General features: G+C 46.1%; 2 protein-coding genes across 3 annotated transcripts; one reads left to right on the plus strand and one right to left on the minus strand.

Annotated features, from left to right (window-relative positions):
- The first annotated feature begins 539 nt into the window (after positions 1-539).
- ddx18 (DEAD (Asp-Glu-Ala-Asp) box polypeptide 18) lies at positions 540-6,024 on the plus strand. The gene is made up of 14 exons (XM_047047127.1): positions 540-687; positions 1,284-1,475; positions 1,619-1,888; positions 2,104-2,239; positions 2,530-2,630; positions 2,768-2,967; positions 3,075-3,189; positions 3,306-3,445; positions 3,664-3,825; positions 3,952-4,104; positions 4,365-4,478; positions 4,939-4,995; positions 5,083-5,260; positions 5,437-6,024. Exons 1-14 carry the CDS (start codon positions 582-584, stop codon positions 5,586-5,588), a joined length of 2,076 nt encoding a protein of 691 aa, XP_046903083.1. The 5' UTR covers positions 540-581; the 3' UTR covers positions 5,589-6,024.
- Positions 6,025-8,020: 1,996 nt separating this feature from the next.
- Positions 8,021-22,561, minus strand: LOC124485490 (glycerol kinase-like). 2 transcript variants are annotated; one of them, XM_047047128.1, is made up of 19 exons: positions 22,013-22,561; positions 20,377-20,450; positions 19,439-19,539; positions 19,253-19,330; positions 18,778-18,857; positions 18,332-18,469; positions 18,099-18,208; positions 17,924-17,990; positions 13,640-13,675; positions 13,216-13,283; positions 11,889-11,931; positions 11,677-11,757; positions 11,308-11,386; positions 11,042-11,138; positions 10,649-10,733; positions 10,381-10,501; positions 9,922-10,059; positions 9,592-9,687; positions 8,021-8,337 (listed from the first exon to the last, which is right to left on the minus strand). In XM_047047128.1, exons 1-19 carry the CDS (start codon positions 22,121-22,123, stop codon positions 8,324-8,326), a joined length of 1,617 nt encoding a protein of 538 aa, XP_046903084.1. In that variant the 5' UTR covers positions 22,124-22,561; the 3' UTR covers positions 8,021-8,323. The 2 variants fall into 2 exon arrangements, with proteins under 2 accessions (XP_046903084.1, XP_046903085.1); XM_047047129.1 differs by lacking the exon at positions 8,021-8,337 and adding an exon at positions 8,442-8,511 and having other exon boundaries at positions 9,588-9,687.

Genomic DNA, 22,561 nt, shown 5'->3' on the forward strand with positions numbered 1-22,561 from the left:
TCCTGCCTTCTTTTCTCAAGCTACACACATTTTCTGCTAATTTAAAATTCAACAGTCTTACCGGTTTACGTTACAATCTTCTGCCCTCTTGTGGTCGTCAAACGGTAAATGATTTAACGTTTTGTGCAGGCTGGGTGTGCGTACCTTTAGCTTGGCTAGCTATGTGTCCAGGCTTTGTGATCCCACCCAGCGGTAATTAGCCCAGCTGTACAAGTTACTTACTGGTCCGTGGGTCAGGTCTGAAGCTAGGAGCGAAAAAGAGCACAGCCGGGTTCTCCAGATGAGAAAAATGATTGTACCCTCTGGTTAGTATATAGTTGTATATATACTATATAACAGTTGTATATAGTATATATGTAGTATATATATATATATATATATATATATATATATATATATATATATATATATATATATATATATATATATATATACAGTAAAATATTGGCGGTTGAGATTATTTGCAGTCTGGCATAACATATGACGACTATGTGAGGCCGCGGATTTTCCGTCAGGCAGTACAATTGATGCCAAAGAGGGGTCCTGTAGACACACGTGTGCGTGCGTGCTCAGCTGGAATAATGGCAGACCTGCAGATGAAGCTTCTTCGGAAGAAAATTCAGAAAAGAAACGATAAAAATAAAGAGCGCAAATTACTTATAAAACAAAAACAAAATGAAGAGAATGGTAAGTAGTCACTTTATGATTTAGATGATGTGATGTCAACATGTGAACAGTTAACATTTACGTTTATGTTTAGCTAGCGTTAGTCTACCTAAATAGCTAGGTAGCTAGCTAGTAGTATGAAGCATGGCTATCTACTTCGTATACCTCATAATTTCGCTAGTTAGCAAACGGCTTGCTGTTCATTTTCTTCAGACGACGTTCGTACAAGTAGCTACTAAATGTATATATAATAGAATAGTATTTGGTATTCAACTTAAATGTTTGCTTAACAATCGTTCTGTGTAGCAAGCTTTGGGAAACTAGTTTTTCCTTTGCAGTGGTAGTATACTGGCTAGGCTAGTTTGTTACGTGTTTGGAATAACGCTCCTGGATTGAGTATATCCCATTTGGCGATGGAATAGCACATTATTATCTCCTTTTCTCGGAAAATTGTATAACTTCGGTCCAGCGGAAGTTATCATGCGTTGGTTTTTTCATCTACTCTCACTCGTGTTACATCCAATAACAATCATTGGTTTTATATTATGTAAATAAGAAAAGGATTGTACATTTTTGAACTGCATTTTGAGCCCTCAGTTGTGCTCTTGTGTTCTCAGAAGATGCAAACGTACTGCCAGAGGACTGCTGCGGAGAGACGGGTCACGACGCGACGTCGTCTTTGAAGCCGGTTAAAGCCAAACCCACGAAGAAGCAGACGAAACAGAAAAACGTGACAGAGACGGAGAACACCGCAGATGACAAGCCTACGAAAAAGAAAAGGAAGCTTGCCAATGCTGCTGAATGTCCAGGTAAAAGGGAACATTTCTTTTCAGGTTGTCCTTGGGAGGGAATACATCTATTTTGTAATGCCTTAATAATTCTTCATATAATAGATACGTTATAAGCACCTTTACTGGACCATACAGCTGTACATGTAATTTTATGACTTCAGGAGTGAAAAAGGTGAAGAAGAATGAGGTTGATGTGGAGGAGGAGGAGGAGGAGGAGGGGATGAAGATGACAGAGGACATCAAACAGACCACAGACAAACCAGCTAGTGCAGAGGATGGAGAGGAGGAGGATGGGGATGATGATGACGATGATGATGACGATGATGATGACATTGAGATGGATGAGGAAGAAGGTGATGGGGAGAAAGAGGGGGGTGAAGATGAGGAGGACGAGGAGGAAGATGGCCCGGAACTTCCCACTGGACTGACAGGTTTGTGTCTACGGAATCACTCGGGTCTTTTGCAAGACTGCACATTGAAATATGTACACAGGCATGGTCATGTCATAATGGTCATGCTTAGAGTGCAATTTTCAGATCAATGAGGTTTCGGATTTATGCTCAGTTTTTCTCATTGTTGTTGACACGACTATGTTCTACTACGTTTCCTGTGATCCATGAGTTATATGATGTATGTTGTGGATCAGGAGCCTTCGAGGACACGTCGTTCGCCTCTCTTGAGACGCTGGTGAGCGACAGCACACTGAAGGCTGTCAAGGAGATGGGCTTTGAGCACATGACTGAGATCCAACACAAAAGTATTCGTCCTCTTTTAGAAGGAAGGTAAGCCAGCACAATATTAATAATAATACATTTTATTTATATAGTGCTTTTCAAGATACTCAGTCACTGTACATGGTTAAAATAAACATAAAACAGGTACATCATATAAAATAAACATAAATCAGGTACATCATATAAAATCACAGCATAAATTACACATTAAAATCAGATCTATCAGTGATTATCCCAGCACATCTCTCCCACATATACTGCCTGTGTATGAGATGTCAAAGTGTAATGATGTGGTTTAGAATAAAACGTCCACTACTGACACAGTCTCTGTCTTGTAGGGATGTTCTGGCAGCTGCTAAGACAGGCAGCGGTAAAACTCTGGCCTTCCTCATCCCCTCCATCGAACTCATCAACAAACTCAAGTTCATGCCCAGAAATGGTAAGCATTAAAACGTGTTTTTTAATATGTTTGATTTATCTCACTAGCATTAGTGGTTTCCCCCATCCGATCAATATGACAAACGGAACTAGATGCTAAATTGGAAACCAAGCCTCTTATCTCCCTCCCTCCGTCAGGCACCGGCGTGGTCATCCTGTCTCCCACCCGTGAGCTGGCCATGCAGACGTACGGCGTGATGAAGGAGCTGATGGCGCACCACGTCCACACCTTCGGCCTCATCATGGGCGGCAGCAACCGCTCTGCAGAGGCCCAGCGGCTGGCCAACGGCGTCAACATCGTAGTGGCCACGCCCGGCCGCCTGCTGGACCACCTGCAGGTGGATCAGAGGCTCATTACAGAGGGAACACTGTAGATAAGGGAGACATTTGATCAAAGTTGAAAACATGGAAATCCCTAGATATCTAACAAGGTCTCTGTCTGCAGAACACCCCTGGCTTCATGTTCAAGAACCTGCAGTGTCTGATCATCGACGAGGCAGACCGGATCCTGGAGGTGGGCTTTGAGGAGGAACTGAAGCAGATCATCAAGCTGCTGCCCAGTACGTCCCTCTGGCCTGCACATGAACCCCTCTGAACCTCGCTGTCAATCTAAGAAATGACCGGAGCAATTTAATAGAAAGTTAATGTTTCTGATGGTTCTGCTCTTGTCCCTCAGAGCGGAGACAGACCATGCTGTTCTCGGCCACCCAGACACGCAAGGTGGAGGACCTGGCCCGAATCTCCCTGAAGAAGGAGCCTCTGTACGTGGGCGTGGACGACAACAAGGACAACGCCACGGTGGACGGTCTGGAGCAGGTACTCGAGGAGGAAGGAACACAGAGTAGAAGGAGAAGAGGGAACAAGAGACAAAAGAGAGAATTGATCAAGACTTATGAAAGTTGGGAGTCACACTAGTGAAACTTGGCCTCGACTCACATTAGATATCATTGTTAGGCGCTATCATATTTACTTAAAGATCTAATCCCGTGTGTGTGTGGGTGGCTGTGTGTGTGTGTGTGTGTGGCGTTGCCCAGGGCTACGTGGTGTGTCCCTCTGAGAAGCGCTTCCTGCTGCTCTTCACGTTCCTGAAGAAGAACCGGAAGAAGAAGCTCATGGTGTTCTTCTCCTCCTGCATGTCTGTCAAGTTCCACTATGAGCTGCTCAACTACATCGACCTGCCCGTCATGGCCATCCACGTAAGAGAGACCCCCAACGTCCAGTCTGTCTACCTGTGGGTGTGTTGCTTGGGTGGTGTGGCTGGTGAGTGGCAGCAGACATGGCCCTGTCAGTGGAGTGACTCTGCTGTGGTCCTCCTCTCTCAGGGCAAGCAGAAACAGACCAAGAGAACCACCACCTTCTTCCAGTTCTGCAACGCCGACTCTGGGATCCTGCTGTGCACTGACGTGGCAGCCAGGGGCCTGGACATCCCAGAGGTGGACTGGATCGTCCAGTACGACCCCCCAGATGACCCCAAGGTACGCGCTCCACTCACACCGGGACATCAACCGGCAGAATTAACATGAGAGTATCAGAGATGTGGTTTTGTCTTGACGTTGGAATTTTAAACTGATGCATGCGAAATATATATACACACATAGACGGTAGTGTTTTACCAATAGTCTGCAGAGTAGTGTAGTATTGCTGGTTAATCCCCTATTAGGCCTACAGGAGTACATCCGCTGGGTGAATACTGCAGTAGTACTACAGTAGTATTGTGTATTATGTTGTATTGCAGGAGTACATCCACAGGGTGGGCAGGACGGCTCGAGGGATTGACGGCCGAGGCCACGCCCTCCTCATCCTCAGACCCCAGGAGCTGGGCTTCCTACGCTATCTCAAACAGGCCAAGGTACCCTCCACCTTCCCTCTCACCCTCCACCTTCCCTCTCACCCTCCACCTTCCCTCTCACCCTCCACCCTCCCTCTCACCCTCCACCCTCCACCTTCCCTCTCACCCTCCACCTTCCCTCTCACCCTCCACCTTCCCGCTCACCCTCCACCTTCCCGCTCATCCTCCACCTTCCCGCTCACCCTCCACCTTCCCCCTCACCCTCCACCTTCCCTCTCACCCTCCACCTTCCCCCTCACCCTCCACCTTCCCTCTCATCCTCCACCTTCTCTCTCATCCTCCCTCCTCTCTCTCTCCTCCCTTCCTGTTTTTCTCCCTCCCCCCTTGTTTCCTCTTTGTCTGCGCCCTCAGCCGTGTCCAGGCCTAGTGGCAGGCTTAGTGCTCCTATGTCTGAGTAACGGCCATGTGTCATTTCCAGTACCCTCGTGTGGTCGTCACATGGTTCTCCTCTTCCCCTCAGGTCCCTCTGAGCGAGTTTGAGTTCTCCTGGACCAAGATCTCTGATATCCAGTCTCAGGTGAGAAGTCCTTGGTGTCCACCCACCTTCCCCCCCCTCCTCCCTCCTCCTCCCCTGACCGTGTGACCCTGTTCCTCTCCTGGGCAGATGGAGAAGCTGATAGAGAAGAACTACTACCTTCACAAGTCAGCCCAGGAGGCCTACAAGTCGTACGTGAGGGCGTATGACTCTCACTCGCTCAAGCAGATCTACAGTGTCAACACCCTCAACCTCCCCATGGTGGCCGTGTCGTTCGGATTCAAAGTGCCGCCCTACGTCGACCTCAGTATCCTTCCTTCTGTCGTTTTAACTAGTTAATTTGTTGAACAATGACATTTGTAGTGCTGTAGCTTAGATGCTGCAGGTGTTTTGGTAGTGGTTGTCATGGACACCCCCAGGTGTTTCTGTAGTGGTTGTCATGGACACCCCCAGGTTTTAAAACCTTGACCAGCGTTCTTCCAGACGTCCACTGCAGCACCAGAGGAGTGAAGATGCAGAAGAGAGGAGGTGGCGGAGGCTTTGGGTACCAGAAGGGGTCCAAGAACGTCCACAAATCCAAGATCTTCAAGCACGTCAACAAGGGCAAGAGGGACGGGAGGCAGTTCTCCCGCTGAGCCCTGAAGGAAGAGCCCAGGACACCACCTCCTCCTGGGCTGGCGTCTCCGAGGAGGAGAGGGTGGCCTGCTAGCCTCGGTAGAGCCTCCTCCTGGGCTGGCGTCTCCGAGGAGGAGAGGGTAGCCTGCTAGCCTCGGTAGAGCCTCCTCCTGGGCTGGCGTCTCCGAGGAGGAGAGGGTAGCCTGCTAGCCTCGGTAGAGCTTCTGGATGTTTCTCTCCCACTGTGTTTAGACCACTTCTCAATGTAAGAGACTTCATTTGTCTCCTGTGACTTGATGAAACAGGTCTCTTGTGAAGGCTGTTCCTGACCCTAGTCCTTGCATTCCGGTGTTCTTGACAGCAGATGTGTATTTTATGGATGAAAACTTTGATATATGGAAGTTATGTTGATTTCTCTGCTTATACTCTTCTGTTTAATAAAACTATTAAACACCACAAGTGTTTGTATGCCTACAGAATGTCAGACCTTCAGATGGTTAATTATTGTAAAGGGTGAAGGAAAGACAATTTCAATGCTTTGAGGATGACCCTGTTGCATCAACTAAATCTTAGGATTGCTTGTGTTTTGTGATATTGTCAGTTTATAAAGGAAAAAACACATGGTTCTTACAAGAAAACTGCAAGTGTGTTCTTTCAAGTAAAAGGTTTAATCCACAGTGAAATGTATACAAATGCTAAACAACTGCCTGGCTGGAAGAGAGGAGGGGGGTGCTCAGATCCATTTGTAAAAAGCAAAATGTTAAAAGGGAGATATATATATATATATAAGGGAGGTTAAAATATATATATATATGAGCCAAATGTGTCCGGACCGTCACTGGTATTATATATATGATGGTAATACCAGTGACGGTCCGGGCACATTTGGCGCAAGGGGCAAGGTTAACACCCCCTCATACGTTTATTTTTTACTTTAGTTCCGTTACTTTTTTTGCGTCATTGCAGAGTTTGTTTATTTACTTTGCGACACTCACCGACCGCTTTGTTGGTGACAGGTTGGACCACTTTTGCCTTGGGAGATGTTCGTCATGCATTGATTGAACACACATGTGATGTCAATCTTGAAATTGGAACATCAACATGAACCAAAATGTGGGAACACCTCCAACACTGTTCAATCCAGGCAAAAGGGGTCCAACCCGGCTCCAGCAAGGTTTTCCCCAACAAAGCGATCAGTGAGTGAGTGTAGCAAAGTAAATAAACCAACTCTGTAATAACGCAAATTAGAGCTGGTCGCATTCCTTGGAAGTGCGGTCAAACTGATGCGATAAAAGCTTTCAGGTAACACCTTTGGTGCTTTGGAACAGACCGGAGCATAAAATCGTCTTTTACCCCTTCCTTTGCTAAAAAACCCTCGGAAAGACCCGTTGGTCTATCATTTTACTCTATCATTTACCATGATCTCTCAATCATCCTGGGATCTGTGACGTTGACCCCTTCAATCTCTGCCAGGAACCTTGGGGTTACCATGGATGACAAGCTCTCCCTCACATCCAAAATTGCTGCGGTCTCCTGGTCGTGTAGATTCACCCTCTACAACATCCGGAAGATCAGTAGATACCTGTCTGAGCACTCCACCCAGCTGCTTGTCCAAGCACTTGTCCTCTCCAAGTTGGACTACTGCAACTCACTGCTTGCCGGTCTCCCAGCATGCAACTCGCCCTCTGAGGATTCAGAATGCAGCAATCTGCCTGGTCTACAATCTACCCAGACGCTCCCACGTTACCCCGCTCTTCATCTCCCTCCACTGGCTTCCCATCACGGCCCGCATCAGATTCAAGACCCTGGTACTAACCTTCCGAGCGGCGAACGGGACTGCACCCGACTACATCAAGTCTCTCCTGCAGCCTTACACCCCCACCCTCCACCTACGGTCTTCTTCTGACAACCGTCTGGTGGTCCCACCGCTCAAGAGCGCCCGCTCCCAACCCAAGCTCTTCTCCTGCATGGCCCCCCAATATTGGAATCACCTCCCCACCTCCATCAGAGATACTGCCTGTCTCTCCACCTTCAAGAAAAGGCTCAAGACGCACTTGTTCCGGGAGTACAACGGTACTTAAGAAAGATTTGTTGGATCAAAGATTTTGTTGGATGTTAGTTTATTTCCTCCAGGAACACGATAACACTTATTGAGGGACTTGTTGCACTTGTTGGTTAGTTGTAACATATTTAACTATTTGTACTCGCTGTGAATTATATTATTGTTGCTTGCTTTCCTCCAGGTACACTAGCACTTTCGAGGATCATGTTGTTTAATTTGTAATTTGTTTAACTACATGCTCTTCTGGTTCTACCTATTGGCACTTATTTGCTTTTCACAATGTAGCCTATGCTTCATGTTATAGCTACCTGCAATGTTTTTGGGGCTATCATGTGACCTATGGACTATCTGAATTTCAGCAATCTGAATTTCCGCAATCTGAATTTCAGAAATGTGTATTTCCGGATGAAAATGATTCAGTTTTATTAAATTCAATACAAATATAATACAAATAATTCAGATATCATACATTCAACAACAAAAATATTTCAGTTTGATAAAATTGGACATACAAATATTTCTGATCTTTCATATTTAAATTCAGATCAGTCATTAGTCAGCTTTCTAACTCCAAAGTACCAAGGCTGTTGTGGACCGCTGCTGATTGTTGACGCTCCGCTGCCAGGAGCCATTCTCTCTGCCTGTGAATTCCCTCATTTAGTTCCTTGGCAGTGAAGTGTCCTGGTTCAAATCCTACTGACTGTGACCTGAGAGTTTAGAGGGGGAGAAGGGCATGAGATAAAAGTCATCACAAGACCTGTGCAAACCAACAGACACACACACACACACACACACACAGAAGAGCCAGACCTCAGGGGTCAGCTCTGCTGGGCAGCGGGCTGGTAGGGGGGATGCCCCAGGGCGATCCGTTCATCTTCTTGCTCACCACTACAGCCAGACGGGCATTAAGACAGGCATGAGGGTCAGACAGTGTCGTTGTGCCTGAGACCGTCTGGTGCACCTTGTGAAGGTCTTAGTCTCAGGAGGATTTTATTTGAAGAATGGTCAAAATCTGAACGGCGGGGATATCACCCAATTGTCTATGCATTGCCACATTTATTTTATTTACATAATTACTGCAGTGTTTCCCACAGATTAGAAATCTAATTGTGGCGGGGAGGGGTGGGGGTTGTCAGACCAAACAAATTAACAACAACTAACATATCATTTCTGCATTAGGCATGTAGCAACGCTAGTGCTAAACAACTATTTAACTGGTCGGCTCCATGACGCCGGGTAAGTAGCTAGCTCTTGAGACTTCTCACCAAAAGAACGAAGGGGAAACTTCGAGTACTGTAAGTCGCTCTGGATAAGAGCGTCTGCTAAATGGCTAAATGTAAATGTGAGTAAGGTACCTAGCGAAAAGTAGCCTCAACTTTCCTCGACTTTTAGCTACGGCACTGATGCTGAAGGCTCGCTGATATAGCTGTCGGTCTTACTAGAACGGCATATGTATGCATTGTTGCTAACGTGTGCTGACGTTGTGACTGTGTGCATATGTGAGAAAGACGCATGAGTGACAGAGAGACGGAGGGAGAGCAGGGGAAAGGAAATGCAGCTGAACGAATACGCTGCGTGTTTTAACCTAAATAGCGATAAAAAAAAGTTTTACGAAACGCAATGTGTGGCGGCCGGTGTTGATTCTGTGGCGCACCGCCACACATTAGTCTATGTGTGGGAAACACTGTTACTGTAATTGGATGTAAAACTTCCCGCTTCAAATGCAAATTACAATTAATTGGAAACTTATAACTAAAATTAACTGGTCTTGGTCTTGTCTCGATACACTTTAGTCTTAGAACACATACAAATGCTGATTGATAAGTGTATCATTCATTGAGTGTTTGAGTGAAAATTGGCCTCCACTTCTTAAGCAGAGTCTGTCTAATAATTCTCAGGTAACATGCCTCTCGTGCTTGGCCAGAGCTGGCGGAAGGCTTTAGATCATCCACAGCACTCACCGTTATTATAGGAGATGGGCTCTATGGGCTCTATGGTCTCCCAGTTCATGGCTTTCTGGACAGCCTTCTTCCAACGTGCGAACCGATACTCACTCTCTGTGAACAAAATAAAAGTGACACTGGGATAACATGATGTACATTTATCCACTAGGTGGCACTGTCCTGTTACACTTTTCAAAATCAATGCAAGACCATTTAAAAACTGTTACAGTCCCAATACCAGACTCAAAACATCAACTCTTCAACCATGCAGCTGACAGAGAGAGAGAGAGACGAGGGAGAGAGAGAGACGAGGGAGAGACGAGGGAGAGAGGAAAAAGAGTTACCTACCGTCTGTGTTGATCTGGGGATGGAAGGTTTCAGGGATGCAGGTTGGGAGGTCACCAGGGGTCAGGCTCCACACCCCCACCGCCGCCCCTGCTGCCATGGCTACCCCCAGAGCCGTCGTCTCTGACATGGTTGGCCTATCTGGAGAGGCACATGCCATGTTACACACAGACACCATGACCTGTGTGTGTGTTGTGTTGGACTGTAAGTTCTGGAGTGGTTGTGTACACGAAGAACCGGTTGCTGTTAGAAGTCATCCTGTTCATGTCAACACTGTGTGTCTGAACACATGTCCTTGACAGTGAGTGTGTCGTTAAGTTCACTAAAACATCCATAATGTGAACTCAGGTTGGACAACTAACTGCAGATGGTAATACAACCAGTAGTTGTAGCTTTAAGCATTTCTTAACTTTACCTCAGATCAGTGTTTTATAAATTGGTGAGTGTGCCGGGGCTCCTCACCAACGGGCATACAGAGGATGTCGGCCTGAAGCTGCATCAGCAGCTTGTTGGAGGTCATCCCTCCGTCCACCTGCAGTCGAGCCAGGGGCAGCCCGGTGTCCTTGTTCATGGCATCCAGGATCTGGACACACACACAGACACAGCAGTTAAACACAATCCTGCTATTCTAGTTCATAGCCTCCTGGATCTGGACACACAAACACACACACACACACACACACTGGAACACGTACAGACAGGTATGGACATAAACACCACCAGAGTGTACCTCTCTGGCCTGGAAACAGACTGCCTCAAGGGCAGCGAAGGCCAGGTGGTTCCTGTTCGTGAACTGAGTTAGTCCACAGATGATCCTGTAGAACACACACACATTGATATGAATGTGCTGTGATCCAGTCCCGTGGTAAGGTCAGTGTGGTGTGCTGTGATCCAGTCCCATGGTGAGGTCAGTGTGGTGTGCTGTGATCCAGTCCTGTGGTGAGGTCAGTGTGGTGTGCTGTGATCCAGTCCCATGGTGAGGTCAGTGTGGTGTGCTGTGATCCAGTCCTGTGGTGAGGTCAGTGTGGTGTGCTGTGATCCAGTCCCATGGTGAGGTCAGTGTGGTGTGCTGTGATCCAGTCCCATGGTGAGGTCAGTGTGGTGTATGGGGGCGTATCCTCACCCTCGTGCGCTGGGTTCCCAGTAGGGGGCGTACAGACCAGAGAAGGCAGGAACAAAGTAACAGCCGTACGACGTGCCTACAGCTGCCGCCAGCTTCTCTGGAGGGGGAGAGAGAGAAAGGAGAAAGGGAGTGAAAGAGGGAGAGAGAGAGAGGGGAGGGAAAGAAAACAATGCAAGGAGCTAAAATGTATTTTATGAATAGTCTCGGTGACAGTAGTGTGCTGTGCGTGTGTACTGTGAAGGTTGAGGTTGTGACTGGGTCCTCACCTATCTCAGAGGTGGACTGGACTATCCCCATGTTATCCTTTAGCCACCTCACCACTGCCCCTGCTATAGCCACAGAGCCCTGTGGAAACACATCAGACCAGTCACACAGCTGAACCAGTCACACAGCAGAACCAGTCACGCACTAGAACCAGTCACACAGCAGAACCAGTCACACAGCAGACCAGTCACACAGCAGACCAGTCCCACACCAGAACCAGTCACACAGCACCAGTCACACAGCACCAGTCACACAGCAGACCAGTCCCACACCAGAAACAGTCACACAGCACCAGTCACACAGCACCAGTCACACAGCACCAGTCACACAGCAGAACCAGTCACACAGCAGACCAGCCCAGTCCCGCTCACCTCCAGAGCGTAGTAGGCAGGAGCGTCTTTCCCCAGCTGGTAGGCCACCGTGGTCAGAAGCCCGTGGTCGGACATCACTGGCTGAGGGGGGGGGGGGGGGGGGGGGGGACAGGAAGTGAGGAAGGAGGAGGACAAGAAGTGAAAAAAACATACCAAAATATTTAGTCTACAGTACAGAATGGACGTGTTTAATGAGTGTAATATGATCTTACCTTGAGCCCTGTGTTTCTTAACAGGAAGCAACCAGTTCCATACCTTGAGAGTAAATCACAAAGCAGTGACACAATCAGACACAATCAAGTCAGATACTTCAGACTGTTTATGAGACTGAAGACTTATTGTCTGAAAACCAGTGCCTTCAGTCCTACACAAAGACTGTGTGAGGGAGAGAGAGGGGGAAACATCCAGAGAGAGAGAGACTTCCAGAGAGAGAGGGGGAGACATCCAGAGAGAGAGAGACATCCAGAGAGAGAGGGGGAGACATCCAGAGAGAGACATGGAGTCATCCAGAGAGAGAGAGAGAGACATCCAGAGAGAGAGAGAGACATCCAGAGAGAGAGAGAGAGAGAGAGACATCCAGAGAGAGAGAGAGACATCCAGAGAGAGAGAGAGAGAGAGAGACATCCAGAGAGAGAGAGACATCCAGAGAGAGAGAGAGAGAGAGAGAGAGAGACATCCAGAGAGAGAGAGAGAGACATCCAGAGAGAGAGAGAGAGAGAGAGACATGGAGACAGACACAGAGTATGCTACATGGATACACATACCAACTAAACACTGCACATTTGGAGTATGGAGAAACATAATTTCGACCGTCTGTGTAACTACTTGTTGCTGGTCTGATTGACAATAAAGTTCACTTTGACTTCAGGGTCGCCGCAGCACTTTGCAGTTCAGGTGGCCTCCTAAGCAACACAAGCCTGCCGCCTTAACTACGTCAGGTTTTTTATGAGCGATATCCGCCGTGTTACTCTGTCCTGTTTTCTCCCTTTCATTCCAAACTGTGACCAACACCAGTCTCCCTTCTCTGCAGAACGCATTAGTTTATCGCACAAACTAAACCCCCCCCCCCAGTCTGACAGCAAACTCCACCCTACCACCTTAACAGATTTTCTACGGGACACCCTGGACTTTGACTTTGACCAAAGCCCCTTTTTTAAATAAGCCATTAACCTCCAGGCCACATGAACCCCACCCTCCGTAGGGTTCAAAGTCTTGCCAGTGTAAAGTCTTTCAGCTCTGCCTATAAACGCCAAGAAATGACTGCAATGTTGACATTCTCCTCACTTCCTTATAGCCTTCCTTATTGGTATGTGAATGGTTATCCAGGTGATACAGGTGTAGGTGATCCAGGTGTTGCAGGTGAGACAGGTGTTGTAGGTGATCCAGGTGTCGTAGGTGAGACAGGTGTCGTAGGTGAGACGGGTGTCGTAGGTGAAATAGGTGAGACAGGTTGTAGGTGAGACAGGTGTTGTAGGTGAGACAGGTGTTGTAAGTGAGACAGATGGAGGTGAGACAGGTGTTGTAGGTGAGAGATCGTACGTGTTTTTGGCCTGTCCATCCTGGAAGCACAACTGTCCCACTAGGGCAGCTGACTGGTCTCCTAGACACTGGGAGACACAACCACGTCCCATCAGTCCTCTAACCACACACCTCTCCACACACTCCTGTCACAGTCCTCTCTACACACAGTCATGTCAGCTGATGACTGGTGGAAAGTTATATTACGCTAACGTCATGTGCTCATTCAGCAGAAGTTTTAATCAAAGGATCGGGGATTAGAACCTGTGACCTGAAGACAGATGCTCTAACCACTAACCCCTCTAAGAGTACTTATCCTTGTGCTTAAGAGCTTTTACTGAACCTCCACAGTCAATGTTGTCGCAGAACTGTTTCATGACAAGCTAAGTTCTGCTCATGTGAAGTAAAAGGCAAAATATTACACAAAAATAAATATGCTTCTTACCCCTGAAATTGGCACTCCTGCGAGAGAACCGGATTTCTAGGAGAAAGGGGAGACAGAGGAGGAGAGGCAACATCAAATGTGTGTGAATCCAGAGAGGACAGGTGCAACACCTGACAGAGAGAGAGGGAGGGGCTTCCTGAGAGCTAAACTGAGACACCAACTCATCCGACCTCAGCCCTGTCAGAGGCCAGACAGCTGAGCTGGTGGGCTGGGGCTTGGTGGAAAAAGACAGGAGAGCCAAGGGGCTGGGGTTAAGCCCCCTACACACACACACACACACACACGCACGCACACACACACGCACACACACACACACACACACACCCAGAGCAGAGGGGGAAGGGATAGCTACTATCTGGTCAGCAGGGGGAGATTGTTTCAGAGAACACTGATGTCCCTGGGTGAGCTCGGTGGTGATAGAGGACTTGAAGTAATTGACGGCTCTTGGCGTTTCATGTCACCCATCAGTTTGGGCCTCTGCTACAGTGACTTCATTGTGTTTGTCCTGACCAGGACACATTGTCCCTCTTTTTGAGACCGGCCCGACATCGTCCAACACACATTGGTGGCTGCTTAGAATGTTTGGTGAACCATAGCCGTGGAAACAGATTTGATCAGGGGGGTGCTGGGGGTCTTAATGTTGCGGGGTGGTGCCGCGCTGGTGGATTTTCCAGTCCTATCGTTTTAGATTCTCGTGCTGTCAGCAGGGAGTGCTGCAGCACCCTCAGCACTCCTAGTTCCCGCGGCCATGGTAACTGTCACAGTTTCACCCATGTCAGTTTGTCTGTTTGGTCAGTGTGATCTGGCCTTTAAAGGAAAGTATGTTCGATCCCTGCAGGTGATGTAGGGGACAAGCAGCTCACTGCTGACGTCTGAACACCGGGCAAAGTGCAGGTTGTGTAACTGGTGTCGTAGGACAGCCACGCTCAGAAAACAAACACACGCAACCCTCTGACCCTCTGAGTTGAACTACTTCTGTGACAAAAGATGACCTTTCAGATTAGTGAGTATGGCCTTTCACATAGTTTAAATCTGCATTGGTCTGTGTGGATCAGAATCAGAATCATAAAGGGTTTTAATAGACATGAAAGTTTGCACAGACAAGGAATTTACTTTGAAGGTACATACGTTCAACATATAGGGATCATAAATCTTGAATAGGGGTGTACAAGTTTAAGAATAGTGGTGTACAAGTCTAGGATGTGTGTGTGTGTGTGTTTTACTGGATGTCTAATAAAGAAAGTCTCTATCTGTCTCCTCAAAAACCTGGCTTCATTTCAACAGATGGGTGAACAGAAGAGAACAATTATGGGACAACCCGTCCCACAAATACTGGCACATTACTAGAGTATGTTGCTTAGTCAACCCTCCTGCCCTTGAACTAATGTCTTTCCACAGTATGCAGATTAGTCTTATCTACACAACAGCAGAATATCTCCACAGTATGCAGATTAGTCTTATCTACACAACAGCAGAATATCTCTCCACAGTATGCAGATTAGTCTTATCTACACAACAGCAGAATATCTCTCCACAGTATGCAGATTAGTCTTATCTACACAACAGCAGAATATCTCTCCACAGTATGCAGATTAGTCTTATCTACACAACAGCAGAATATCTCTCCACAGTATGCAGATTAGTCTTATCTACACAACAGCAGAATATCTCTCCACAGTATGCAGATTAGTCTTATCTACACAACAGCAGAATATCTCTCCACAGTATGCAGATTAGTCTTATCTACACAACAGCAGAATATCTCTCCACAGTATGCAGATTAGTCTTATCTACACAACAGCAGAATATCTCTCCACAGTATGCAGATTAGTCTTATCTACACAACAGCAGAATATCTCTCCACAGTATGCAGATTAGTCTTATCTACACAACAGCAGAATATCTCTCCACAGTATGCAGATTAGTCTTATCTACACAACAGCAGAATATCTCTCCACAGTATGCAGATTAGTCTTATCTACACAACAGCAGAATATCTCTCCACAGTATGCAGATTAGTCTTATCTACACAACAGCAGAATATCTCTCCACAGTATGCAGATTAGTCTTATCTACACAACAGCAGAATATCTCTCCACAGTATGCAGATTAGTCTTATCTACACAACAGCAGAATATCTCTCCACAGTATGCAGATTAGTCTTATCTACACAACAGCAGAATATCTCTCCACAGCTTCAAAGCATCATTCTCAAATCAACCAGATTTGCATCATTAAACTTACAGTGCCCTCCAAAAGTATTGGAACAGTGAGGCGAATTCCTTTATTTTTGCTGTAGACTGAAAACATTTGGGCTTGACATCAAATAATGAACGTGAGACCAGAGATCAACGTTTCAGCTTTTATTTCCAGGTATTTACATCAGGATCTGATGCACAACTAAGAAAATATCACATTTTGTTTGAATCCACCCATTTGTCATGTGATCAAAAGTATTGGAACAGATATACTTAAAACATATTTAAGTGAATAAGACTTAATATTTAGTTGCAAATCCTTTGCTTTCAATAACTGCAGCAAGTCTGTGACCCATTGACGTCACCAAACTTTTGCATTCTTCCTTTTTGATGCTTTCCCAGGCTTTCACTGCAGCCTCTTTCAGTTGTTGTTTGTTTTGTGGGGTTCCTCCCTTCAGTCTCCTCTTAAGCAGGTAAAATGCATGCTCTATAGGGTTTAAGTCTGGAGATTGACTTGGCCAGTCTAATACCTTCCATTTCTTGCCCCTGATGAACTCCTTTGTTGTTTTGGCAGTGTGTTTTGGGTCGTTATCTTGCTGCATGATGAAGGCTCTGCCAATCAGTTTGGTTGCATCTTTCCTTAAATTGGCAGACAAAATGTTTCTGTAGACTTCCGAGTTCATTTTGCTGCTGCCATCATGTGTTACATCCTCAATGAAGATTAATGAGCCCGTCCCAGAAGAAGCCATGCAAGCCCAAGCCATGACATTACCTCCACCGTGTTTCACAGATGAGCTTGTGTGTTTGGGATCATGAGCAGTTCCTTTCTTTCTCCAAACTTTAGCCTTTCCATCACTTTGGTAAAAGTTAATCTTTGTCTCATCAGTCCATAAAACTTTGTCCCAGAATTTTTGAGGTTCATCTCTGTACTTTTTGGCAAATTCCAGCCTGGCCTTCCTATTCTTCTTGCTAATGAGTGGTTTGCATCTTCTGGTGTAGCCCTCTTACTTTTGTTCATGAAGTCTTCTGCGAACAGTAGATAGTGATACCTTCACTCCTGCCATCTGGAGGTTGTTGCTGATCTCACTAACAGTTGTTTTAGGGTCTTTCTTTACAGCTCTCACAATGTTTCTGTCATCAACTGCTGATGTTTTCCTTGGTCTACCTGTTCGACGTCTGTTACTTAGTACACCAGTAGTTTTCTTCTTCTTCAGGACATTCCAAATGGTTGTACTGGCTATGGCCAATGTTTCTGCAATGGCTCTGATTGATTTTCCATCTTCTCTAAGACTCACAATTGCTTGTTTTTCACCCAAAGACAGCGCTCTGGTTTTCATGTTGTTTTCACCTCTGAATACAGTCTGCATAGACAAAACCTATCTTACCCAATCTGAACCTGAGTGTAGACATTCAGTGGTATTTATTGATTGAATAATGTATGTAATAGGACACACCTGGGCAACAAAACACACCTGTCAGTCACATGTTCCAATACTTTTGCTCACGTGACAAATGGGTGGGTTCGAACAAAAAGGTGATATTTTCAAATTTGTGCATCAGATCCTGATGTAAATACCTGGAAATAAAAGCTGAAACGTTGATCTCTGGTTTCACATTCATCGTTTGATGTCAAGCCCAAATGTTTTCAGTCTACAGCAAAAATAAAGGAATTGGCCTCACTGTTCCAATACTTTTGGAGGGCACTGTACATGTGTGGCATCTTGATATCCAGAATTATATTTTTATGACACAGTGGTCTGTTTGGACTGGTTACCTTGGAAGTAACATGGAAAACCTTGTGACCCTGTACTGCTTATCTGAAGCCTCACAATCCTTACCTACTAACCAGGACCTAATCTTGAATTACATGTATAGACATGGGTCTTATCGTATGTCAGAAGTAATTCTGACTACACACTAAGTAATTTAGTCTAATTACCCATCTATGGTTGCATTTATTGGTAGGTAAATTCCAGCAATAATTCTGACAGACACAACCACCCATTCTACTACCCCCCCCCCCCCCACACACACACACACACACACACACACACACACATACACAGCATAAAATGTGTAAACTCACCAGTAATCCATATACTTCTGAAGAGCTTCTTACTTTGGGCAATATTTCCATTGGGACATCAAAATACCTATAAGAACAACAACAAAGATAATTTATTGTGGCCTGTCCCTAAAATATGGCTGCACATGCAAGTGTGTGTGTACTTGTGTGTACACGCATGTGTGTGTTCTCCTACCTGCAGAGCTCCGGGTCCCACTCCAGAGTGTGGATGTTGAACAACATGGTGCGGCTGGCGTTGGACACGTCTGTGCAGTGAACCCCTCCCTCCTTCCCCCCTGTCAGGCACTGGCACACAGAAGGATGTCCTCACTTACACGCAGTCTTTTGGGTGTTGTCTGTGCTGTCTGTGTGTGTGTGTTTTGTGTGCTGTCTGTGTGTGTGTGTGTGTTGTGTGTGTGTCTGCCCTACCCAGATGAGCCAGGCGTCCACGGTACCGAACATAGCCCGGTGTGACTGGACCGCCTCCCGCACCTCCTCCACGTTGTCCATCAGCCAGCGCAACTTGACCGCACTGAAGTAGGTACTGATGGGCAGGCCTGTCATATGCTGAAGGGAGAGATGGAGAGATGGTGCAACAGAGGAGAGATAGAGAGAGTGGAGAGACGGAGCAGAGATGGAGGAGAAGGAAGAATTCAGCATTCTAATTTACACAGTAAAAGGTACACAGAACACTGACTACCAACACACGTCTGTATAGACAAATAATATTAACGTTCATACAATGAAACGGAATAAACACATTTAGTTTGTAAGTATCATTGTGGCCTGTGTAAATGCTAAACTGCAGTAATGAATGTTGGGCCCTTCCCCTGCTGAGTGCACTGAGAGCGATCCTCCATATCAGCAGGCTTCACCTTCAGGTAGTTCTTGTTCTGGCCGGGGGTCTTGTTGATCAGTCTCTCCACCGTGGACTGTGTCCGCAGGTCCAGCCAGACTGCAGAACAAAGACCACAAACTGAGTCACTCTGACACTCAGTGAGCTCCAGTCAATCAGCACGTCCACACAGACAAGCGCATTCTTGAGGATGAATCAGCCACTAAGCAGCATTCACAGCTTCGCACTCACAACAATGGACAGTTGTGGACTGATGTAACAGCTGCGCCAATGCCAGCACCTGCACACATTCTGCTGTTTTAATCATGTTGCAATTTCCCAATGTGGGCTGTCCTTTCCTTGATGAGACAAGTTGGGGGAGGTACAGTGAGTCATGATACGTCAGAGACTACGTCAAACTTTTCTCAGGAAATAAAACCACTGTCTTCCCATAATGTGTTAAAACCTGTATATTCAGATATCGACCAATGAGCAGTGAAGTATTGTGTACCCACCAATAGCATTGTATAAAGGCTTTCCGGTGTTCTTGTCCCACACAACTGTAGTCTCTCTCTGATTGGTCACTCCGACGGCTGAAGAAACAAAAATCAAAACAAAACCTTGAAGCAGCGAGCAGGGCTCTTCCTGGGGGGTTTTGAACCCGTGGGACGTAGTGAAGGGCAGCGGGGGTGTCAGGGTACCCTTGATGTTGGAGATCTGGAGAGGAGTCATCTTGTCACACGTCCTCTCCATGCACTCGTACACGGACTGAAGGATCTCCATGGGATCTTCCTCCACCCATCTACACACGCGCGCACAGACAAACGTAAAACAGGAATGTAACACCTGTGTAGGGTTTCTGTTGGTTACAGGTGTTAATCTGGCGTTATTTGTGACACCGTATGTGACATTACTTGTAAAAAGGGCTATACACATCTCATTTGATTTAACGTACATTTGCTTGTCTTGGTGAGGCTAGCCAATAGGATTAAATCCTCACTACACTCCTAATGGACAGGGACAGTTGGTTGAAAGATCATGGCGGGTAAAGAGAATGTCACACATGTCACAGTTCACCCCCCTACATCAGAGTTAGCTCTGACTGAATGGTCCTCCACACCCTTTGTGTGGGCGTGTCTTATTCTCTAGTATAATTTGCTACAGGAAACTCCAGTGACTTATCTTTCTACAAGGTCATGGCAATAATAAGTCATTTGAGTTGGCGTTGAGTATCAACTGGGCCTCTTCCTTTATGTTCTCGGTAGGGCCCACTTGGTATAAAACACCATGGCCATGGTCGACAGGACGTTGGACTTTGAGTTTGTTTCTGAGTAAATCGAGATGGGGAACGCAATTTCGATCGTCTGTGTAACTACTTGTTGCATGGTCTGTTTGACAATAAAGTTAACTTTGACTTTGAGATTAAATTAATCTAACAATGCTTTGTTACAGTGTAACCAAGGAAGACCAGTCCCCCCTGCCCTGCAGTGGGAACTTACTACAGTGGATCAGGATCACTAGAGAGGGAATAGGATGTTAGAGATGGACTAGGATGTTAGAGATCTACTAGGAGTCTAGACAGTCTAAAGATCATAAGTATAATGATTATGCTTTATGACTCCAGATCAGATGAACTCACCCTTCTTTTTGAAAACTCTGCTTTATTTCAACCTGGTGTTGACCGACTACTTCTGCTGTTTTAGCGTTGAACACCTGGAGAGAGAGAGAGAGGGGGGGAGACAAAGAGAGAGAGAGTTGGAAAGAGAGAGGGGGGAGAGACAAAGAGAGAGAGTTAGAAAGAGAGAGGGGGGAGACAAAGAGAGAGAGAGTTAGAAAGAGAGAGGGGGGAGAGACAAAGAGAGAGAGAGTTAGAAAGAGAGAGGGGGGAGAGACAAAGAGAGAGAGTTAGAAAGAGAGAGGGGGGAGAGACAAAGAGAGAGAGTTAGAAAGAGAGAGGGGGGAGACAAAGAGAGAGAGAGTTAGAAAGAGAGAGGGGGGAGAGACAAAGAGAGAGAGAGTTAGAAAGAGAGAGGGAAAGAGCAAGAGAGTGGGCGAGCGAGCACATGGCAGACAAGACAACTGTTGTAGACTAAATAATTGTTCCCGTTATCTTGAGGAGTGGAGGAGGAGGAGGAGGAGGAGGAGGAGGAGGAGGAGGAGGAGGAGGAAGGCATTACTGGGCTTGCAGCAGTCCCCTCTTCAGTTAAGTGTTTTACTCTTCAGCTCAGAAGTTTTAGACAAAGTTATCTACCCTTTTTGGGATACCTTTATAGAGTACTGGTGTACGACATAGAGGACACCTTTATGGTCTACTGGTGTACGACATAGAGGGACAAAGTTGGTTTAAACACTGTAGAATAGCCCCTTAAAGAATATGAAGGGCTTATCCCTTGTAATAGGTCATTCTGTTTCGACATGCGGTTGTGCGATTCAATGATAAAGATGAGCAATGGGTGCAATGGGTTCCAATAACAACCAACTATCTCAAGTGAAACATTAACAATTCCTGTGGAGTCTGTAGTTCATTACAACTGCTGACAAGCCTGTCGAACAAGGCTGCTGTAGTTGAGTAACAAGCAGGGGCCCCATGGAAAAATAAATAAATAAAGTTTCTCATTTCTATTAGTTTTGAAATTTTTGGGGGGCCCCTGTCAGTCAGGGTCCCTTGGAATTGTCCAAACCTTTCCCCCTTATACGGCGCCCCTGGTAACAAGAGGTCTATAACTTCTGGAAACAGCAAAGAAAAAGGTTGCGGGCAGGTTATCAAACAGCAAATAACCCTGCAACCTCTTTATCTGTGATTAACTGCTCTAACATCTGAGCTAACATCTGAGCTCTAACATCTGAGCACTCACCTGTGGTGGTGTCCGTTTCACCTGTGATTAAGTCACTTAGCGGTACTCGCTAAACCAGAAATGCACAGCTGGATGCATGGGTTAAATGTAATATTAACAAGGACAACAGCACATCCCAACTTCATTGTGGCCTTTGAACCCAAATATCAGTAGTTATTCTAAGTCTTTCGAATATATCACCTTTTAAAGACAGTTGCGTTTTTATACATATGAAAGTCTAATTTACCTTTGGTGGCAAAACCTTTACACGATGGAACACTTCCTCTTAAATACATTTCATGTGGCTTTGACAGAATGGGAAAAACGTTACCCAGACGACTATGTGAACAATTTTCATGTTTGTACGCTTTGATATTAAAAAGATTTTCCCCATATAGGAGTTACGGAGTTTGCATGCATCTTCCGCAGTTGACAACTCACCAGGATCCTGGTCGAGCTGGTGCCTTGGTCGATAGCTGCTACAAGGGGATCCATCGCTCTCCCACACTCTTCTAGCAAACTGCCAGTCGTGTGAGACGTGTTCAGTTTCATGAGTCTTAATTACCTTAATATGACTTCGCTTGTATGACCAAGCTAAAGTAGGTAATCAAAAAATTATGTGATAAAAAGCCAGTCGGTGCTCGTCCGTTAATAAATAAAAACTAGTACACGGCAAAAAAAAAAGTGGCCAGTGAGGAAAAATAAGTATGCTGGATAACAGTAGTGTGTTTTGTGTTTTGCTTTCAGCAAACACACTAAATATGACCGCTCAGAAGGGGCACGTTTCTGTTTGCAAAGACGTCAGAAGACGTTGTCTTCGTGTCACCCAATGAAAACAGAGGGCCCGTCCTAGAAAGAAAGGTGAACGAGCTCCTACCAGTCGGTTTGGATAGCCATGTCGTGATATCCATGGAAGTCAAGGTTCCTAGTAAGGGTGTGCGATACAAGGAAAAACATGGTCCCGGGGTATTTTCCCTAGCTAGGCAAGGT

This window comes from Hypomesus transpacificus, chromosome 23, assembly GCF_021917145.1.
Source record: "Hypomesus transpacificus isolate Combined female chromosome 23, fHypTra1, whole genome shotgun sequence".
NCBI classification, from domain to species: Eukaryota; Metazoa; Chordata; class Actinopteri; order Osmeriformes; family Osmeridae; genus Hypomesus; species Hypomesus transpacificus.

Bases quoted from the DNA above. Each gene is read 5' to 3' on its own strand.
- LOC124485490 (XM_047047129.1), bottom strand. From the start codon at position 22,123: ATGAAACTGAACACGTCTCACACGACTGGCAGTTTGCTAGAAGAGTGT. The intron at 17,991-18,098 runs GTAGGAGAACAC...TTGTTCTTATAG, and splicing joins TGGGACCCGGAGCTCTGCAG to GTATTTTGATGTCCCAATGG. The intron at 11,758-11,888 runs GTAAGATCATAT...CCCCCCCCTCAG, and splicing joins TAAGAAACACAGGGCTCAAG to CCAGTGATGTCCGACCACGG.
- ddx18 (XM_047047127.1), top strand. From the start codon at position 582: ATGGCAGACCTGCAGATGAAGCTTCTTCGGAAGAAAATTCAGAAAAGA. The intron at 688-1,283 runs GTAAGTAGTCAC...TTGTGTTCTCAG, and splicing joins AAAACAAAATGAAGAGAATG to AAGATGCAAACGTACTGCCA. The intron at 3,446-3,663 runs GTACTCGAGGAG...GGCGTTGCCCAG, and splicing joins CGGTGGACGGTCTGGAGCAG to GGCTACGTGGTGTGTCCCTC.